This window comes from Schistocerca gregaria, chromosome 5 (assembly GCF_023897955.1).
Source record: "Schistocerca gregaria isolate iqSchGreg1 chromosome 5, iqSchGreg1.2, whole genome shotgun sequence".
NCBI lineage: Eukaryota > Metazoa > Arthropoda > Insecta > Orthoptera > Acrididae > Schistocerca > Schistocerca gregaria.
In genome coordinates, this window is record NC_064924.1 from 567799709 (window position 1) to 567814426 (window position 14718).

General features: G+C 38.4%; 1 protein-coding gene across 11 annotated transcripts in view; it reads right to left on the bottom strand.

The window, feature by feature from the left end:
- LOC126272844 (piezo-type mechanosensitive ion channel component) overlaps positions 1–14718 on the bottom strand; it is a 651486-nt gene that overhangs the window by 180169 nt on the left and 456599 nt on the right. For all 11 annotated transcript variants that reach the window (XM_049976053.1, XM_049976051.1, XM_049976056.1 and 8 more), the window contains one exon: positions 2999–3087. In XM_049976053.1, the coding sequence (XP_049832010.1) occupies positions 2999–3087 (89 nt within the window). The remainder of the gene's footprint in view (positions 1–2998; positions 3088–14718) is intronic.

Below are 14718 nucleotides of genomic sequence, written 5' to 3' on the forward strand. Positions count from 1 at the left end.
TTCATCATTATTACAAAAGACTGATTCTCAATAATACAAGAGCAATCCTATCTGTTATTCACAACAACCCCACTTGACTTCGTTGAGTACATCTGTGATACATCTGCCCATGCTAATCAAACCAGTAATTCTATGTTGCTCTTCTTTTAGTCTCCATTCTCTCTATTCTGTAAAACCTATTTGGTACAAATCCCAAACACATGAATGATGCTCAATAATGAGTCAAGATGAGAACTTTCTTAGACCTGACTTGCATTGACAACTCTTGTCATATTTTTTATTGATTTTGCAATGATTTCACAGATTAATCCCTTTTAACTGCACCAACCAGTTAATCTGGTACAGCGCCCATCAATGTACAACCTGATTGACTTCCTAACTTCTCTGACATTTCTCCACCCACATTTCATGCCATAAATCCATATAACATGATGGTACCTATGAACTTGTGATCTGACAGATCTACCCCACCTTTCCAAACCCTACCTCCAACTGTTCATTTTTCCTTCCTGAGGAAGGACCTAACTGCTCAAAAAGCTTTGCATAATTTTAATGCACCCATTAGCAACTCTGGACTGTCATCTCATCAAGATGAATACTACTAAGCCATGCAAATTCTGCAGTTTTACTATTTTCTCACATGAATTTTGTTGTTGTTGTTGTTGTTGTGGTCTTCAGTCCAGAGACTGGTTTGATCCAGCTCTCTATGCCTCTCTATCCTGTGAAAGCCTCTTCATCTCTGAATAACAACTGCAACCTAACATCTTTCTGAATCTTCTTAGTGTATTCATCTCCTAGTCTCCCTTTATGATTTTTACCCTACACGCTTCGCTCCAATACCAAATTGGTGATTCCTTGATGCCTCAGAATGTGTCCTATCAACCGATCCCTTCTTCTAGTCAAGTTGTGCCACAAATTCCTCTTCTCCCTAATTCTATTCAGTACCTCCTCATTAGTCACTTGATCTACCCATCTAATCTTCAGAATTCTTTTGTAGCACCACATTTCGAAAGCTTATATTCTCTTCTTGTCTAAACTATTTATCGTCCATGTTTCATTTCCATAGATGGCTACACTCCATACAAATACTTTCAGAAAAGACTTCCTGACACTTAAACCTATACTTGATGTTAACACATTCCTCTTCTTTAGGAAGACTTTCCTTGCTATAACCAGTCTACATTTTATATGCTCCCTACTTTGACCATCATCAATTACTTTGATTCCCAAATAGAAAAACTAGTTTGTTACTTTAAGTGCCTAATTTCCTAATCTAATTCCCTCAGCATCACCTGATTTAATTTGACTACATTCAATTATCCTCATTTTGCTTTTCGCATTTCTTTATATTCATCTTATATCCTCCTTTCAAGACACTGTCCATTCCGTTCAGCTACTCTGCCAGATAATTTTCTGTCTCTGACAGAATTATAATGTCGTCAACAAACCTCAAAGTTCCTATTTCTTCTCCATGGATTTGAATTCCTACTCCAAATTTCTCTTTTGTCTCTTTACTGCTTGCTCAATACACAGATTGAATAACATCGGGGATAGGCTACAACCCTGCCTCACTCCCTTCCCAACCACTGCTTCCCTTTCATGCCCCTCGACTCTTATAACTGCCATCAGATTTCTGTACAAATTGTAAATAGCCTTTTGCTTCCTGTATTTGACCCCTGCCACCTCCAGAATTTGAAAGAGAGTATTCCAATCAAAATTGTCAAAAACTTTCTCTCTGTCTACAAATGTTAGAAACATAGGTTTGCCTCTCCTTAACCTATCTTCTAAGGTAAGTCATACAGTCAGTATTGCTCCGCATGTTCCAACATTTCTACGGAATCCAAACTGATCTTCCCCGATGTTGGCTTCTACCAGTTTTTCCATTTGTCTGCAAAGAATTTGTGTTAGTGTTTGCAATCATGACTTATTAAACTGATAGGTCAGTAATGTTCACACCCGCCAGCTCCTGCTATTTTTGGGATTGGAATTATTATATTCTTCTTGAAGTCTGGGAGTATTTCACCTGTCTCATACATCTTGCTAACAAGGTGGAAGAATTTTGTCATGGCTGTCTCTCCAAAGGCTATCAGTAGTTCTAACGTAATGCTGTCTACTCAAGGTGTCTTGTTTCGATTTAAGTCTGTCAAATTCTTCACGCAGTATCATGTCTCGCATTTCATCTTCATCTACGTCCTCTTCTATTTCCATAATATTGCCCTCAAGTACACAACCCTTGTAGAGACCTTCTATATACTGCTTCCACCTTTCTGCTTTCCCTTCTTTTCTTCGGATGAATTTTTTCTTTTGATGAAAATAATATTATGTATGTTCCCACATCTTCGAAGTGAAAAATGTGATAGTTGTTACTAACAGATAATCACTACAAGTGAAACTAACAAACTAATGTAAGAGCAATGTCCAATGCTAAAAGATAAGCCAAACCTATGGCAGTAATAATTCACATTGTATGTTTTGACACTCTACTTCCACTGATGTCTACCACAACATTTCTCCACAACGACAGTTTGCACTGGACAGCCATTTATTCATTTTCTGTGTACTTGGTGTATAGAGTAGAGGCTTGTCTAAAGGACTTCATGCCTCAGATCTCTTCTTATGGCGAGCATACGCTTTTGTGAAGTAATTCTCAAAATGATTTCTAATCTGACTGAAATGCAGAACATGCCTTTTGCAGTTAGAAAACGTGAATCCTACTGAGAATCATCATAAATGAGTTACAGTCTGTAGAAAACATGCCATTACTCACATTCATTATATCCTAATGCTAAAAAATAACAAAAATTAAGGGTGATGTATGCCAATAAAGCATGCGTATTGTTGTAGAGTTTCAACATACAATGCTACACAAAACAACAACTAAAAAAAAAAAAAAAGACACACACACACACGAGAAAGCAAACACATGTCTACAAGCTTGTCATGGTGTCTTTTAAAGAAAAATATAGCAGAAGTGGAAGTTTATGTTTATCGTCTTCACCTGGGTCGTTGCCGTTCATGACCTGATGGGAGGGGCTGCCATATCATACCTGCACCAGTGCGCACTCCTTTGCCAAAAGTAGGATCTTCCTGCAAATAAGAAATGAGGAAATTCATCTATCTTTAGAAGAGGCACAGACTTCTATACGCTGTTGATGATTAACCATTTTCAAATTCGAAACTAAAATGTCAAGGAGTTGCCTCACATAAAGAGCACCAAAAAGTGCTGACAGGTATTCACAGTGTCACAGACCTTTGGGCGAATATCTAGAAAGTTACACAAATGTCTCAGTTTCACAGTGTTTGTGTTGGAATGATTCACTGGGTGTAGTAGAATTTCCACAATGTATTATTTATGGGTTACACTGACAAAATAATGTACGGATGTAGTCTATCAGATAACATGCAGGAGGCCTACAACTTCTACAGCTACTTCAGAGTTGTCTCTTCTGTGGTATACAAATGTGACCTTTAAAAATAAAGTCACAACAAACCATGTCTAGGAAGTACAGAGCTTAGCAAATAACTACAATTCTCTTTTCGCCAAGAAAGTCTGGATGAATCAACTGGAGCACTGTCATGAAGCAACTGGCAGTAACATAGCCTTTTTGTAAGTCTTTCTTTGCATCTAATTATGTCACAGAGATGGTAGAGAACTTCAGGAGTAGTCTTTCACCATCTTTCGTTATTTATTATATCCAGTGATTTGATCATGTAAGCACCGATACTTTATGATAGCAAACATCTTAAACCCAAGGTTATTTTGTATCAAGTAATTTCCATTTTCAAATTATATTTTCTAGAGGATGATTTAAGAGATTGCTGTATACAGTTACATCTGTAGTTTTGACAGCTCATTTGTTTTCCTATGCTGGCTAGCTGGACCTATCATATCCCAGTAAAGAGAGTTCTGAAAAAGGGGTTGGGTTGCAAAAGGTGAGATAATTTTCATTTCCTGTATTGTTTCGTTTATTACCCATCTCATGAAAAACCCAAGATTTAGATCTTATCCCCATTATGTTCTATCTGCCATCTTTAAAAAACTGCTAAAAATGGTACTTTTTTCAGTTTTTTCCCTCAATAACTTGCTTCTAATGCATTTTATGCAAATATATCACAATATCAATTTTAAAGGGTATTCAATTTCCTGTAAATTTCATGTATAACATGTGGAAAAATTCTGAATATCTTCCGAGATATGAGACTGTGAAAATCAGCAAAAATGTTAACAAATTGCAAAAAGTTACATTTGTCAATGATTTCGCCTTATAACTTTTGTTTAGTGCAGTTTTGTTTGCAATGAATAATAATCATTGTTGTAAGTGATTTGATTTTCTTCAAGATTCATACATAACATTTGCAATTACTTCCTACAAATGCTGAGAAATGTTGCATTAACAATTTCAGTGAAAGTGGACTCTAACCTGAAAATAACATTCTAAGTCAAAAATAACATTCCCGACCATATCATCATTTCTAAGCCATTCTGTATGCAATATATACATGTAGTTCACAAGATTAAATTAGCCTGGAGAAGATTATGTCTGGTGATGCCTGAGCTCAACCTTGACATTTGGGAGGTCACATTTTTAGTTCATCATGTTTTATCCAGCTTAATATTTGATTTTATTCAAATTATCTCTCATGAATGTGCTGATATGAACTACATAATGTACCAAAGTGAGAGATGTGTTACGCTATCCACACAAGACAGCCCATGTTTCTGCAGTATCTGCACAAAGTTTAACAAGGAACTGGAAACAATAGAGTAAACTAGCAGCACAGCCAAACTGTGGGTTCAGTGATTCCAGTTGGTCACACTGACACAACAGTTTCCTGAAACAGAAAAGACAGCACATTGGCAGCTTCATCCTGACACGATTCAGAAAATTTTGCCATATTTTCATGCTGGTGGAGACTTCCACTTCACCAAATGGGCTCACCTACAAATTCAAGATATACTGACTAAGATAAAATGGATCCAGTAGAATTTCAAAAATTCACAACTGGTGTTTATCTCACAATCAGCTGCTCTGACAAGGTTTGGTCTTGGTTATTGTTGGATATTGTAGTTGAGTAAACCCAAATGAAAACGATGAAGGGTTCTTGAGGGATGAGGCATAACAGACAGTGTCATCACTTGTTGGATTCTGGGGTTAGCTGCATAACAAAATGTTTGCCATGAAATTGAAAACATCTGCAGTTGTGAATTGGCTACTACAGAACAAAATAATTAGATGAAATGTTCCTGTATCACCAGGTATAACAGTGACATTAATAAACTAACTCAGTGGTTTTCCAGTCACAATCCTTTTCCAATTGTTAAACATGTAATGTCTATTAAGTAATGAAGTGATTGAAGGTGAAGATGTCAACTGCCTTCTGTCCTGGTAGGTCAGTTCTAGAGGAATGAAGAGAACTGTGAACAGCAAGTTTGAGAACATGTATTTCCAACATAAAGATCCAGTGATGCCTCTCTCAACAGTTTCTAACAATAAAAGCATGAAGAAAGGAAAAGTAGCTGTTGATCCTCTACTTTTCCACCAAATGATCATCTCTGAGTACTCTGATGTTGACCTGAAAAATTACTTTGATTCAAATTTGCTCCCTTTCCATTATCACTTCTTCCTGAGAGAGGCATTCACAGAGGGATAAAGTTCACATCCTCACCAAGAGACGTACAAATGGGAAAGGGCAATGTTATTGTAGTAGATAGTGGCTACCTCCTAAGCAGGGTTCACTGGAATTGGAGCAAATGTTTTACTGCTTTCTTTTCTAACATTTGTGATCTACATAGAGTAATATTGTGTACAAAATGCTGTGGTAGTCATCAATGGGTACCCCATAGAAAAAAATAAAAGGAGCACAAAAAGTACCATAGGAGCTCATTGTTCTAGGCTACAATCTTGAGCAGAAATTCTCTGTGGTACCATGTTTATGTTTCTGTAGATACCAAAGAATAAATTATTACTGAATGGAAAAATACAAATCCTGCTTCATATCATTGCTTCACAAGGAATTTCAGCAAGAAAAAATGGTCATCAAGCACGTAATGGAAGATGCAGATGTGTTAATTGTAAAAATTGCCATTTTGCTGTCTCCCAAACACTATTTTGTTGTTTTTAATTGGAGAAAATATTGATCTTCTGGTTTTGGTTATGGCTTTAGCACCAGACAATGTGTTGTTTTGCAAATGTGGTAGTGGAACATAGAAGATGTGCTTTATTCCAAACGATCCTTCAAATATAAAAATATTGTGGAAAACATTCTATTTCTCCATACCATAAGGGTTGTGATACCACCATCACTCTGTTTGGCCAGAGGAAAACTAAATTTTGCACCACACTTGAGAGTGATGCTTCCCACAGTAAAATTGTCTTTTTATTTTCAAAGATCCAGATGCAGAAAAAGAGAAGATTGTGGAATGACAACTGAAAATTTCCTTGTGGTACGTTATGAATGTGTCTGGAACAATTCTGTAGACGAGTTATGATATCTTAATTTTTCGAAAGTTGCTATAAACAACAAATTCAATTTGGTACACCCTCCTCCTACATGGGATACAGTTTAATATCATCATCCATATACAACTTACCTAACCTAACATGAATTATTTACAGATGAATGTAAAAACTGGTAGAAGCCAACCTTAGGGAAGATCAGTTTGGATTCCGTATAATGTTGGAAAATGTGAGGCAATACTGACCCTTCAACTTATCTTAGGAAATAGGTTAAGGAAAGGCAAACCTAAGTTTCTAGCATTTGTAGATTAAGAAAAAGCTTTTGACAACATTGACTGGAGTACTCTATTTCAAATTCTGAAGGTGGCAGGGTCAAATACAGGGAACAAAAGGCTATTTACAGTTTGTACAGAAACCAGATGGTGTTATTAGAATCCAATGTTATTCAATCTGTATATTGAGCAAGCAGGAAAGGAAAGAAAAGAAAAATTCAGCGTAGGAATTAAAATAATGGAGAAGAAATAAAAAAGTTGAGGTTTGCCGATGACATTGTAATTCTGTCATGAGACAGCAAAGGACCTGGAAGAGCAGTTGAATGGAATGGACAGTGTCTTGAAAGGAGGATATAAGACGAACATGAACAAAAGCAAAACGAGGATAATGAAATGTAGTCAAATTAAATCAGATGATGCTGAGGAAATTACATTAGGAAATGAGACATTTATAGCAGTAGATGAGTTTTGCTATTTGGGAAGCAAAATAACTGATGATGGTCGAAGTAGGGAGGATACAAAATGTAGACTGGCTATGGCAAAAACCATCATAATGACTGGGTGAGCGGTGTGCTGACCACATTCCCTTCTATCCAGATCCTCAGCTGAAGATGATGAAGGTGATACAGCAGTCGGAGGGTCACGGTGGTCCACTTGTGGCCTGAAGACAGAGTGCTATGGCAAGGAAAGCGTTTCTGAAGAAGAGAAATTTGTTAACATCGAGTATAGATTGAAGTGCCAGGAAGTCTTTTCAGAAAGTATTTGTATGGAGTGTAGCCATGTATGGAAATGAAACATGGACGATAAATAGTTTAGACAAGAAGGGAACAGAAGCTTTCGAAATGTGGTGCTACACAAGAATCCTGAAGATTTGATGGATAGATCATGTAACTAATGAGGAGATAGTGAATAGAATTGGGGAGAAGAGGAATTTGTGACACAACTTGACTAGAGGAAGGGATTGGTTGGTAGGACATGTTCTAAGGCATCAAGGGATCACCACTTTTGTACTGGAAGGGCAGCGTGGAAGGTAAAAATCGTAGAGGGAGACCAAGAGATGACTACACTAAGCAGATTCATAAGGATGTAGGTTGCAACAGTTACTTGGAGATGATGAAGCTTGAACAGGATAGAGTACCATGGAAAGCTGCATCAAACCAGTCTCTGGACTGAAGACAAGAACAACAACAACAACAGAACTTACCTTCAAGTTTAAATGTAATGGGATATGAAAATGATGCCCTCAAGAAGGGTTGGTAAAAGGATATTGCCAGTCCAACTCCATTTTCAATTAATGAAGAACCAGCTCCACAGGTACTAATGAACATGATTTCATGCCAATGAAAAAAGACATGTAGCAACAAATGCAGCTGCAAAAGTGGGACTTTGGTGCACCACTGTAAGTGTTCACTGTAGATTCAAATCATTCGGTAATAAGTCAGAGACTGACTTCAACATGCAAGAACGTTAGAATAATCAATGGCTGTTGGGTAAAGTGATGAATTGTACACATCAACCACATCTGAGCCCAATCAACAGAAATTAATCAATTTTTAACTTAAAATTTTGTGTATATCATTAAAAAAATTTAAATCTATTTTTGATCTGTATTTTTGTCAAAATATGAGTACCTGTAAAAGTGTTCCAAATTTTGATTTTTCTTTTTGTTTTTCTTTTTCAAAAACCACTTATTGCTCAGAAATTTCATGAGCTACATGTATATACTGCATTCATGATAGCTTAGAGAGGATATTGTATTCAGGAATACTATTTTGGGTGAGAATGGTATTTTCAGAGTCCACTTTCACTAATATTGTTAGTGCAATACATCTCTGTGTGTGTAGAGAGTAATTACAAATATTCTATATGAATTTTGAAGGGGAAAAAAATCCTCTACAACATTTGTTATTATGCATTGTGACAAAGCTGCACTAAGAAAGTTAATAAGGCAAAACTATTGGCATATATAATTGTTCACGATTTCTTGATATTTTTGGACATTTTCGCAGCCCTGCATCTCAGTGGCTGTTCCAAATTTTCCACCATGTTATACATGAAATTTGCAAGAAATTTAACACCCTTTAAAATTGATATTGTCATATTAATGCCTAAAATGAATTGGAAATGAGTTAATGTGAATAACACACAAGGGGAAGAAGATCTAAAACTTGGATTTTTCATGAGCAGAGTAATACATACAACATACCTGAAAGTCAAAATTACTCCACCTTTTTAAGTCCACAATTCTATCACTACCAGGTTATAACAGCTTCACCAAAGCCTTGATTTTCTGGTACATTTCAATGTTCCTGTAGGACCTCACAGCTACCACAGCAGTTGTGAGACGCAGTTCTCCACTGCACTTCACCACTTAATGTGACACTTAGACAGGGAAAGGGGTGAACCCCAGAAAATGGTTTAAACTTTCAATGATGAAAATGGAAGAAATTACAAAGGGATAAGTGAATGTGTGAGGGGTGCTTATAGGTTTCTGAGAAGTATGAGAAGAATTACATTATATAAAACAAAAAAGTCCACCCAGAAAGTACAATGCTGATATACCAAACATATTACATACCAATCCTGTTTTACAATGCAAAAAACTGATTCATGAAGAAACAGGAAAAATGTAAATTGTAAGAAGTCATATAGGTGCAACAAAAATAGAAAAAGTGAAAAGCAAATGCATTAGGGAGGTAACACATGACAAACCCCTACAACATAAGATTAATGGAATAAAATTAAAGTGGTATTGGCTTGTGAAAAGAATGGATGAGAAGAGGATGCCAAGGAAGATCCGCAAGATTGATGATGGAGACCAAGAGACCAATGGGAAGGTCAAAGGACAAGTGGGTAAAAGGAGTGGAAGAAAGCATTCAGAAAAGAGGAAAAGACCAGGCCACAGCAATGGCAGGGAGGTGGTGGGAAGCCAACAGAGGCTCCAAGCAGACACTGCTAGTGGGGAGAAACTGTACAAGATGAAGAAGCTGTAATAGATTTCACATTTAATTTGTTGTTGTTGTTGTCTTCAGTCCTGAGACTGGTTTGATGCAGCTCTCCATGCATACAGTAAAGCTGCATGTCCTCGGGATAAATTACGGCTGTAGTTTCCCCTTGCTTTCAGCCGTTCGCAGTACCAGCACAGCTAGGCCGTTTTGGTTAATGTTGCAAGGCCAGATCAGTCAATCATCCAGACTGTTGCCCCTGCAACTACTGAAAAGGCTGCTGCCCCTCTTCAGGAACCACATGTTTGTCTGGCCTCTCAACAGATACCCCTCCGTTGTGGTTGCACCTACGGTACGGCCATCTGTATCGCTGAGGCACGCAAGCCTCCCCACCAACGGCAAGGTCCATGGTTCATGGGGGTTATTTAATTTATAATTTTTAAATAAAGATGTGTGTTACTATTACATACAGGGTGCGGCAGCATTCATAGTAGGATATTAAAAGCAGGCCATCATGCAGTAACTGCAATTTATTTATTACCTCTTACGTCAAGTTTTGGAAAGATCTTTGATGTGTAGCAACACGTACACTGCATATTTTCATATTACGAAAGTATAAATGCTAATTCAACCAAACAACACATGTTACTTTCTCTAGCATTGAAATCCAGATTGTGGTGCAATGACAGCGGATAATCACAGCATAGGTCACGTGATGTTGTCGGCCAACAGGAACATCGCTGTTAAGTGGTGCGAACACACAAATAGGAAAAGTTAATGGTTTAAATTAATATGCACACTGTTGCTACAAGAAAAGCAAAGTTTTCATGTATAATATAAGTCTCTAAGATTTGTGGGGACGTAGAACCACTGTCTCACCCCGCAATAATATCGCTATCCTAAGGCAGCGAAAACAACTATATCTTTACCAGATCAGTTCTCTGTAGTACGCGCTCTATGCTACACGCATTGTGTACACACTGCAAGGATAAAAGTATTCATAGTAAGTGACGGGAGTGTGAGTGATTATTTATCATTGTAATTACCATGCCTGCTCCCACTGCCCACAGATTAAGAAGCTCCAAGAGAAGCTAAGCTTTCACATATAAAGTTGATCTCTTTTGCACGTGTTACACTTTAACATACATCAGACAAATGTAATCTTCTGGGCTCTAAATTCTTCTAAATGGCTCGTCCTCAAACTGTTGATTTTTAAATGAGAGCCAAATGCTCGGATTTAAGAAAGCAGTTTCAGCAATTGCCAGAGAGAGCCAGATAAAAGGCGTCACTGCTCTTGCGCAGCTACGATAACGTAGGAAGCCCGTATGTTCGTATGTGTAAGACATTTAAATATCTTACATTGTGTCATAAAAGAAACAAGACATCAGAGGATACTCCAAGAGCATTGGAATTTTGTGAACCATATTACAATGCACAATTCGGCTTATAGTGCACATTCCACGTCCAGATTCCCAATGAAGTAGGCCTTGACCTGCCATTAAGCTTTTCAGTGAGCTTTCTTGGCCTACCAGTCATGCTTGGTTCTTTACTATGGTATAATGCCATACGTGCTAGAAAATGAAAATGTGCACTTGAAATGCACCGAACAGTTGAAACTAGCCACCAGCGTGAAATTAAACACTTTGTTTCAAATAAATTGACTGCCTCAGCGAAAAAGATTAATAAAAGCTAAATCTTATTAGCAAACCAACAAAAATAACTTCATTGTTCTGCAAGGCAATTAATGCTTGACTGTCAGGTTTCCCCTCCACACCGCACCAAGACCCTAGATCTGGGCTTGGTGTGCGTGTGTGAATCTGGCAACTTGGGCGCGCCAGTAAAATTTTTACCGGTACCATCTTGCTACTTGCTACTACTGCTTATACAGCTAACAGCCACATTTCAGTAGCCAGAAGTGGGTGAAGGTACTACTCATATGCGACTCAACTGCGCATTCACATGAGCCCACTCACAACAGCTCAAAAGAATCTTATGTAAACAGTTGTGATGTCACGCTCATCGGAGGCAATCTGTTATGAAGCACTGCACAGTCTTCCTAAAGCCTTTTACACATTTTGCTGTCAGCAGACACTTGTATGAGCACTGTGTTTTGTTGTTGTATATGGTGCATTTTCTTCGCAACTGAACTTTTATTTTCATAATTTCTCTCGTTCATGTTTTATTGCTGCAGTATTATTCTGTAGTAACGGGATACAGTAATATCCTTTGTTAGAGTATACGTTATTACCACCCGAAATTACAAAACTAACTGAAAACTTAAACAATGAAAAATTCCCAAAATTATAAAAAATTCCTGTGTTTTCCCCGGTTTTCTTCGGGATGAAAAAATTCCTGGGTTTTCCCCAGATCTCCCGGTTGTCCTGAGTCGTATACACACTGTTATGTATGTGTTAAGGTTTACAACATTTGGAAGTGTGTACGGTTTTATGCTCATGTGATAGGTTCCTTATTGACATCTATCAGTGTTTGTAATGTGCGACATACATAATTTATTGTCTCGCATCGTCATCGTGAAATTTGACTTTTCCCCCCTTATGTTTTCATCACCAATAAAATGTGTATTGACAAAAATTAATATTTCCAAGACATATTTGCAATTTAATGACTATTTTTTTTTAAAGAAAGGCCTGCATGAAACACTAATGCTTTTCCAACAAATATACAATATCTTAAGGTTTCTGTTTTTATGTGCTGGAAGTCCTCTCAAATACAAGTCCAGTGTACTAATCACTGCACTACGTTGCTCAGTCACACACACTGAAATAAACATGAAACAACTAGTAATGACTAACTCCAGAATGTATTTTCATTTTTTTGTGTGTGATTGACATTTGTTTGCTGACTTGTCGCAGCTTTTCAGGATCCTTAATGCATAAATAGTTTTATTGAGCTTTATGTTAATATACCGGGTGATCAAAAAGTCAGTATAAATTTGAAAACTGAATAAATCACGGAATAATGTAGATAGATAGGTACAAATTGACACACATGCTTGGAATGACATGGGGTTTTATTAGAACCAAAAAAATACAAAAGTTCAAAAAATGTCCGACAGATGGCGCATCATCTGATCAGAATAGCAATAATTACCATAACAAAGTAGGACAAAGCAAAGATGATGTTCTTTAGAGGAAATACTCAATATGTCCACCATCATTCTTCAACAACAGCTGTAGTCGAGGAATAATGTTGTGAACAGCACTGAAAAGCATGTCCGGAGTTATGGTGAGGCATAGGCGTTGGATGTTGTCTTTCAGCATTCCTAGAGATGTTGATCGATCACTATACACTTGCGACTTCAGGTAACCCCAAAGCCAATAATCGCAAGGACTGAGGTCTGGGGACCCGGGAGGCAAAGCACGACAAAAGTGGTGGATGAGCACACGACCATCACCAAACGACGCACACAAGAGATCTTTCACGCATCTAGCAATATGGGGTGGAGCACCATCCTGCATAAACATTGTACGTTCCAGCAGATGTTTATCAGCCAGGCTGGGGATGATGCGATTCTGTAACATATTGACAAGCCTCTCACCCGTCACAGTAGCAGTTACAAAACCAGGAATCACGCACTTCCTCGAAGAACAAAAGGCCCGATAACGGTAGATATGGTAAATCTAACCCATACCATGACTTACTCATCATGCGATGCAGTTTCCATGACAGTTCTAGGATTTTCGATAGCCCAAATTTTGCGTTGACAGACCCTGTGAGCGTGAAATGAGCTTCGTCGGTCCACAACACGTTACTCAACCAATCGTATCTTCCGCCATCTTTTGAAACGCCCACACCACAAATGCCCTCCGCTTCACTAAATCACAAGGTAACAGTTCATGATACCAATGGATTTTGTACAGATAGCATCAGAGGGTACGCCTCAGTGCCAACCAAACAGTAGTGTACGGAATGCCGCTGCGATGTACGAGTGCACGAGCGCTGACTTCCCCGTGCATAGACAAACCCACTACAGTCTCCATTTCTTCCTGAACTGTCTCAGCAGCATTACACCTTGTGCTTGGTCAGCCACTATAGGGTCTATCGTCTAAACAACCCATGGCTTCGAACTTCGAAATCATTCTTGCCACAGCTGCATTTGTCAATGGACCTTTAACCATTCAAATCCCCTTGCTATGGCAATAGGATCGTAATGCTGAACTAGCACATTCCCCATTCTGATAATACAGATTCACTAAAAGCGCCTTTTCAGATAACATCAACATGCTGCAACTGCTGGCGCATCTGATTCTCGCTCTCTCTCTCTCTCTCTCTCTCTCTCTCTCTCATTACAGCTCCTTTTATACACGAGTGTCATGCACAGTCACTGACATTTTACTGCGCCATCTGTCGGACAATTTTGAACTTGTTTTTTGTTCTAATAAAACCCATTCCAAGCACGTGTGTCAATTTTTGCCTCTCTATCTACATTATTCCGTGGTTTATTAAGTTTTCAAATTTAAACTGACTTTTTGATCACCCATTATGTCACATGCACGATGCACATCATTTTATGCCGGATCTACTGTCCCAAGACTTTAGCCTTGTTACCATCTACTACAAGTTACAATATTATGAAAAGGATAGTTGCTACTCACCATATAACTGTGATGCTAAGTCACAGATAGGCACAACAAAAACAATCACAGAATAAGCTTTCGGCAAACAAAGCCTTTGTCAAAAATAGACTCCCCCCCACACACACACAAATGCAACTCACATGTACATGTTCACAGTCTTGGGCAGCTGAAACCACACTATTAGCAGCAGCAGCAGCAGTGCATCATGGGAGAGACAACTGGGTGTGGGTAAGGAGAAGGCTGGTGTGGGGAGGGGGACGAATAACAGGGTAGAGGTGGGGGATGGTGATGTGCTGCTGGGTAGCGTACAGGGAAAAGATGGAGAGAGGGTAGGGCAGATGGTTCAGTCAAGAGGTTAGATGGAAGGGAGGGCGGTGATTGGGGGGGGGGGGGGGTGTAGTGGAAAGGAATGAAGTGGGAAGACTGGTTGTGTTGGTGGAATAGA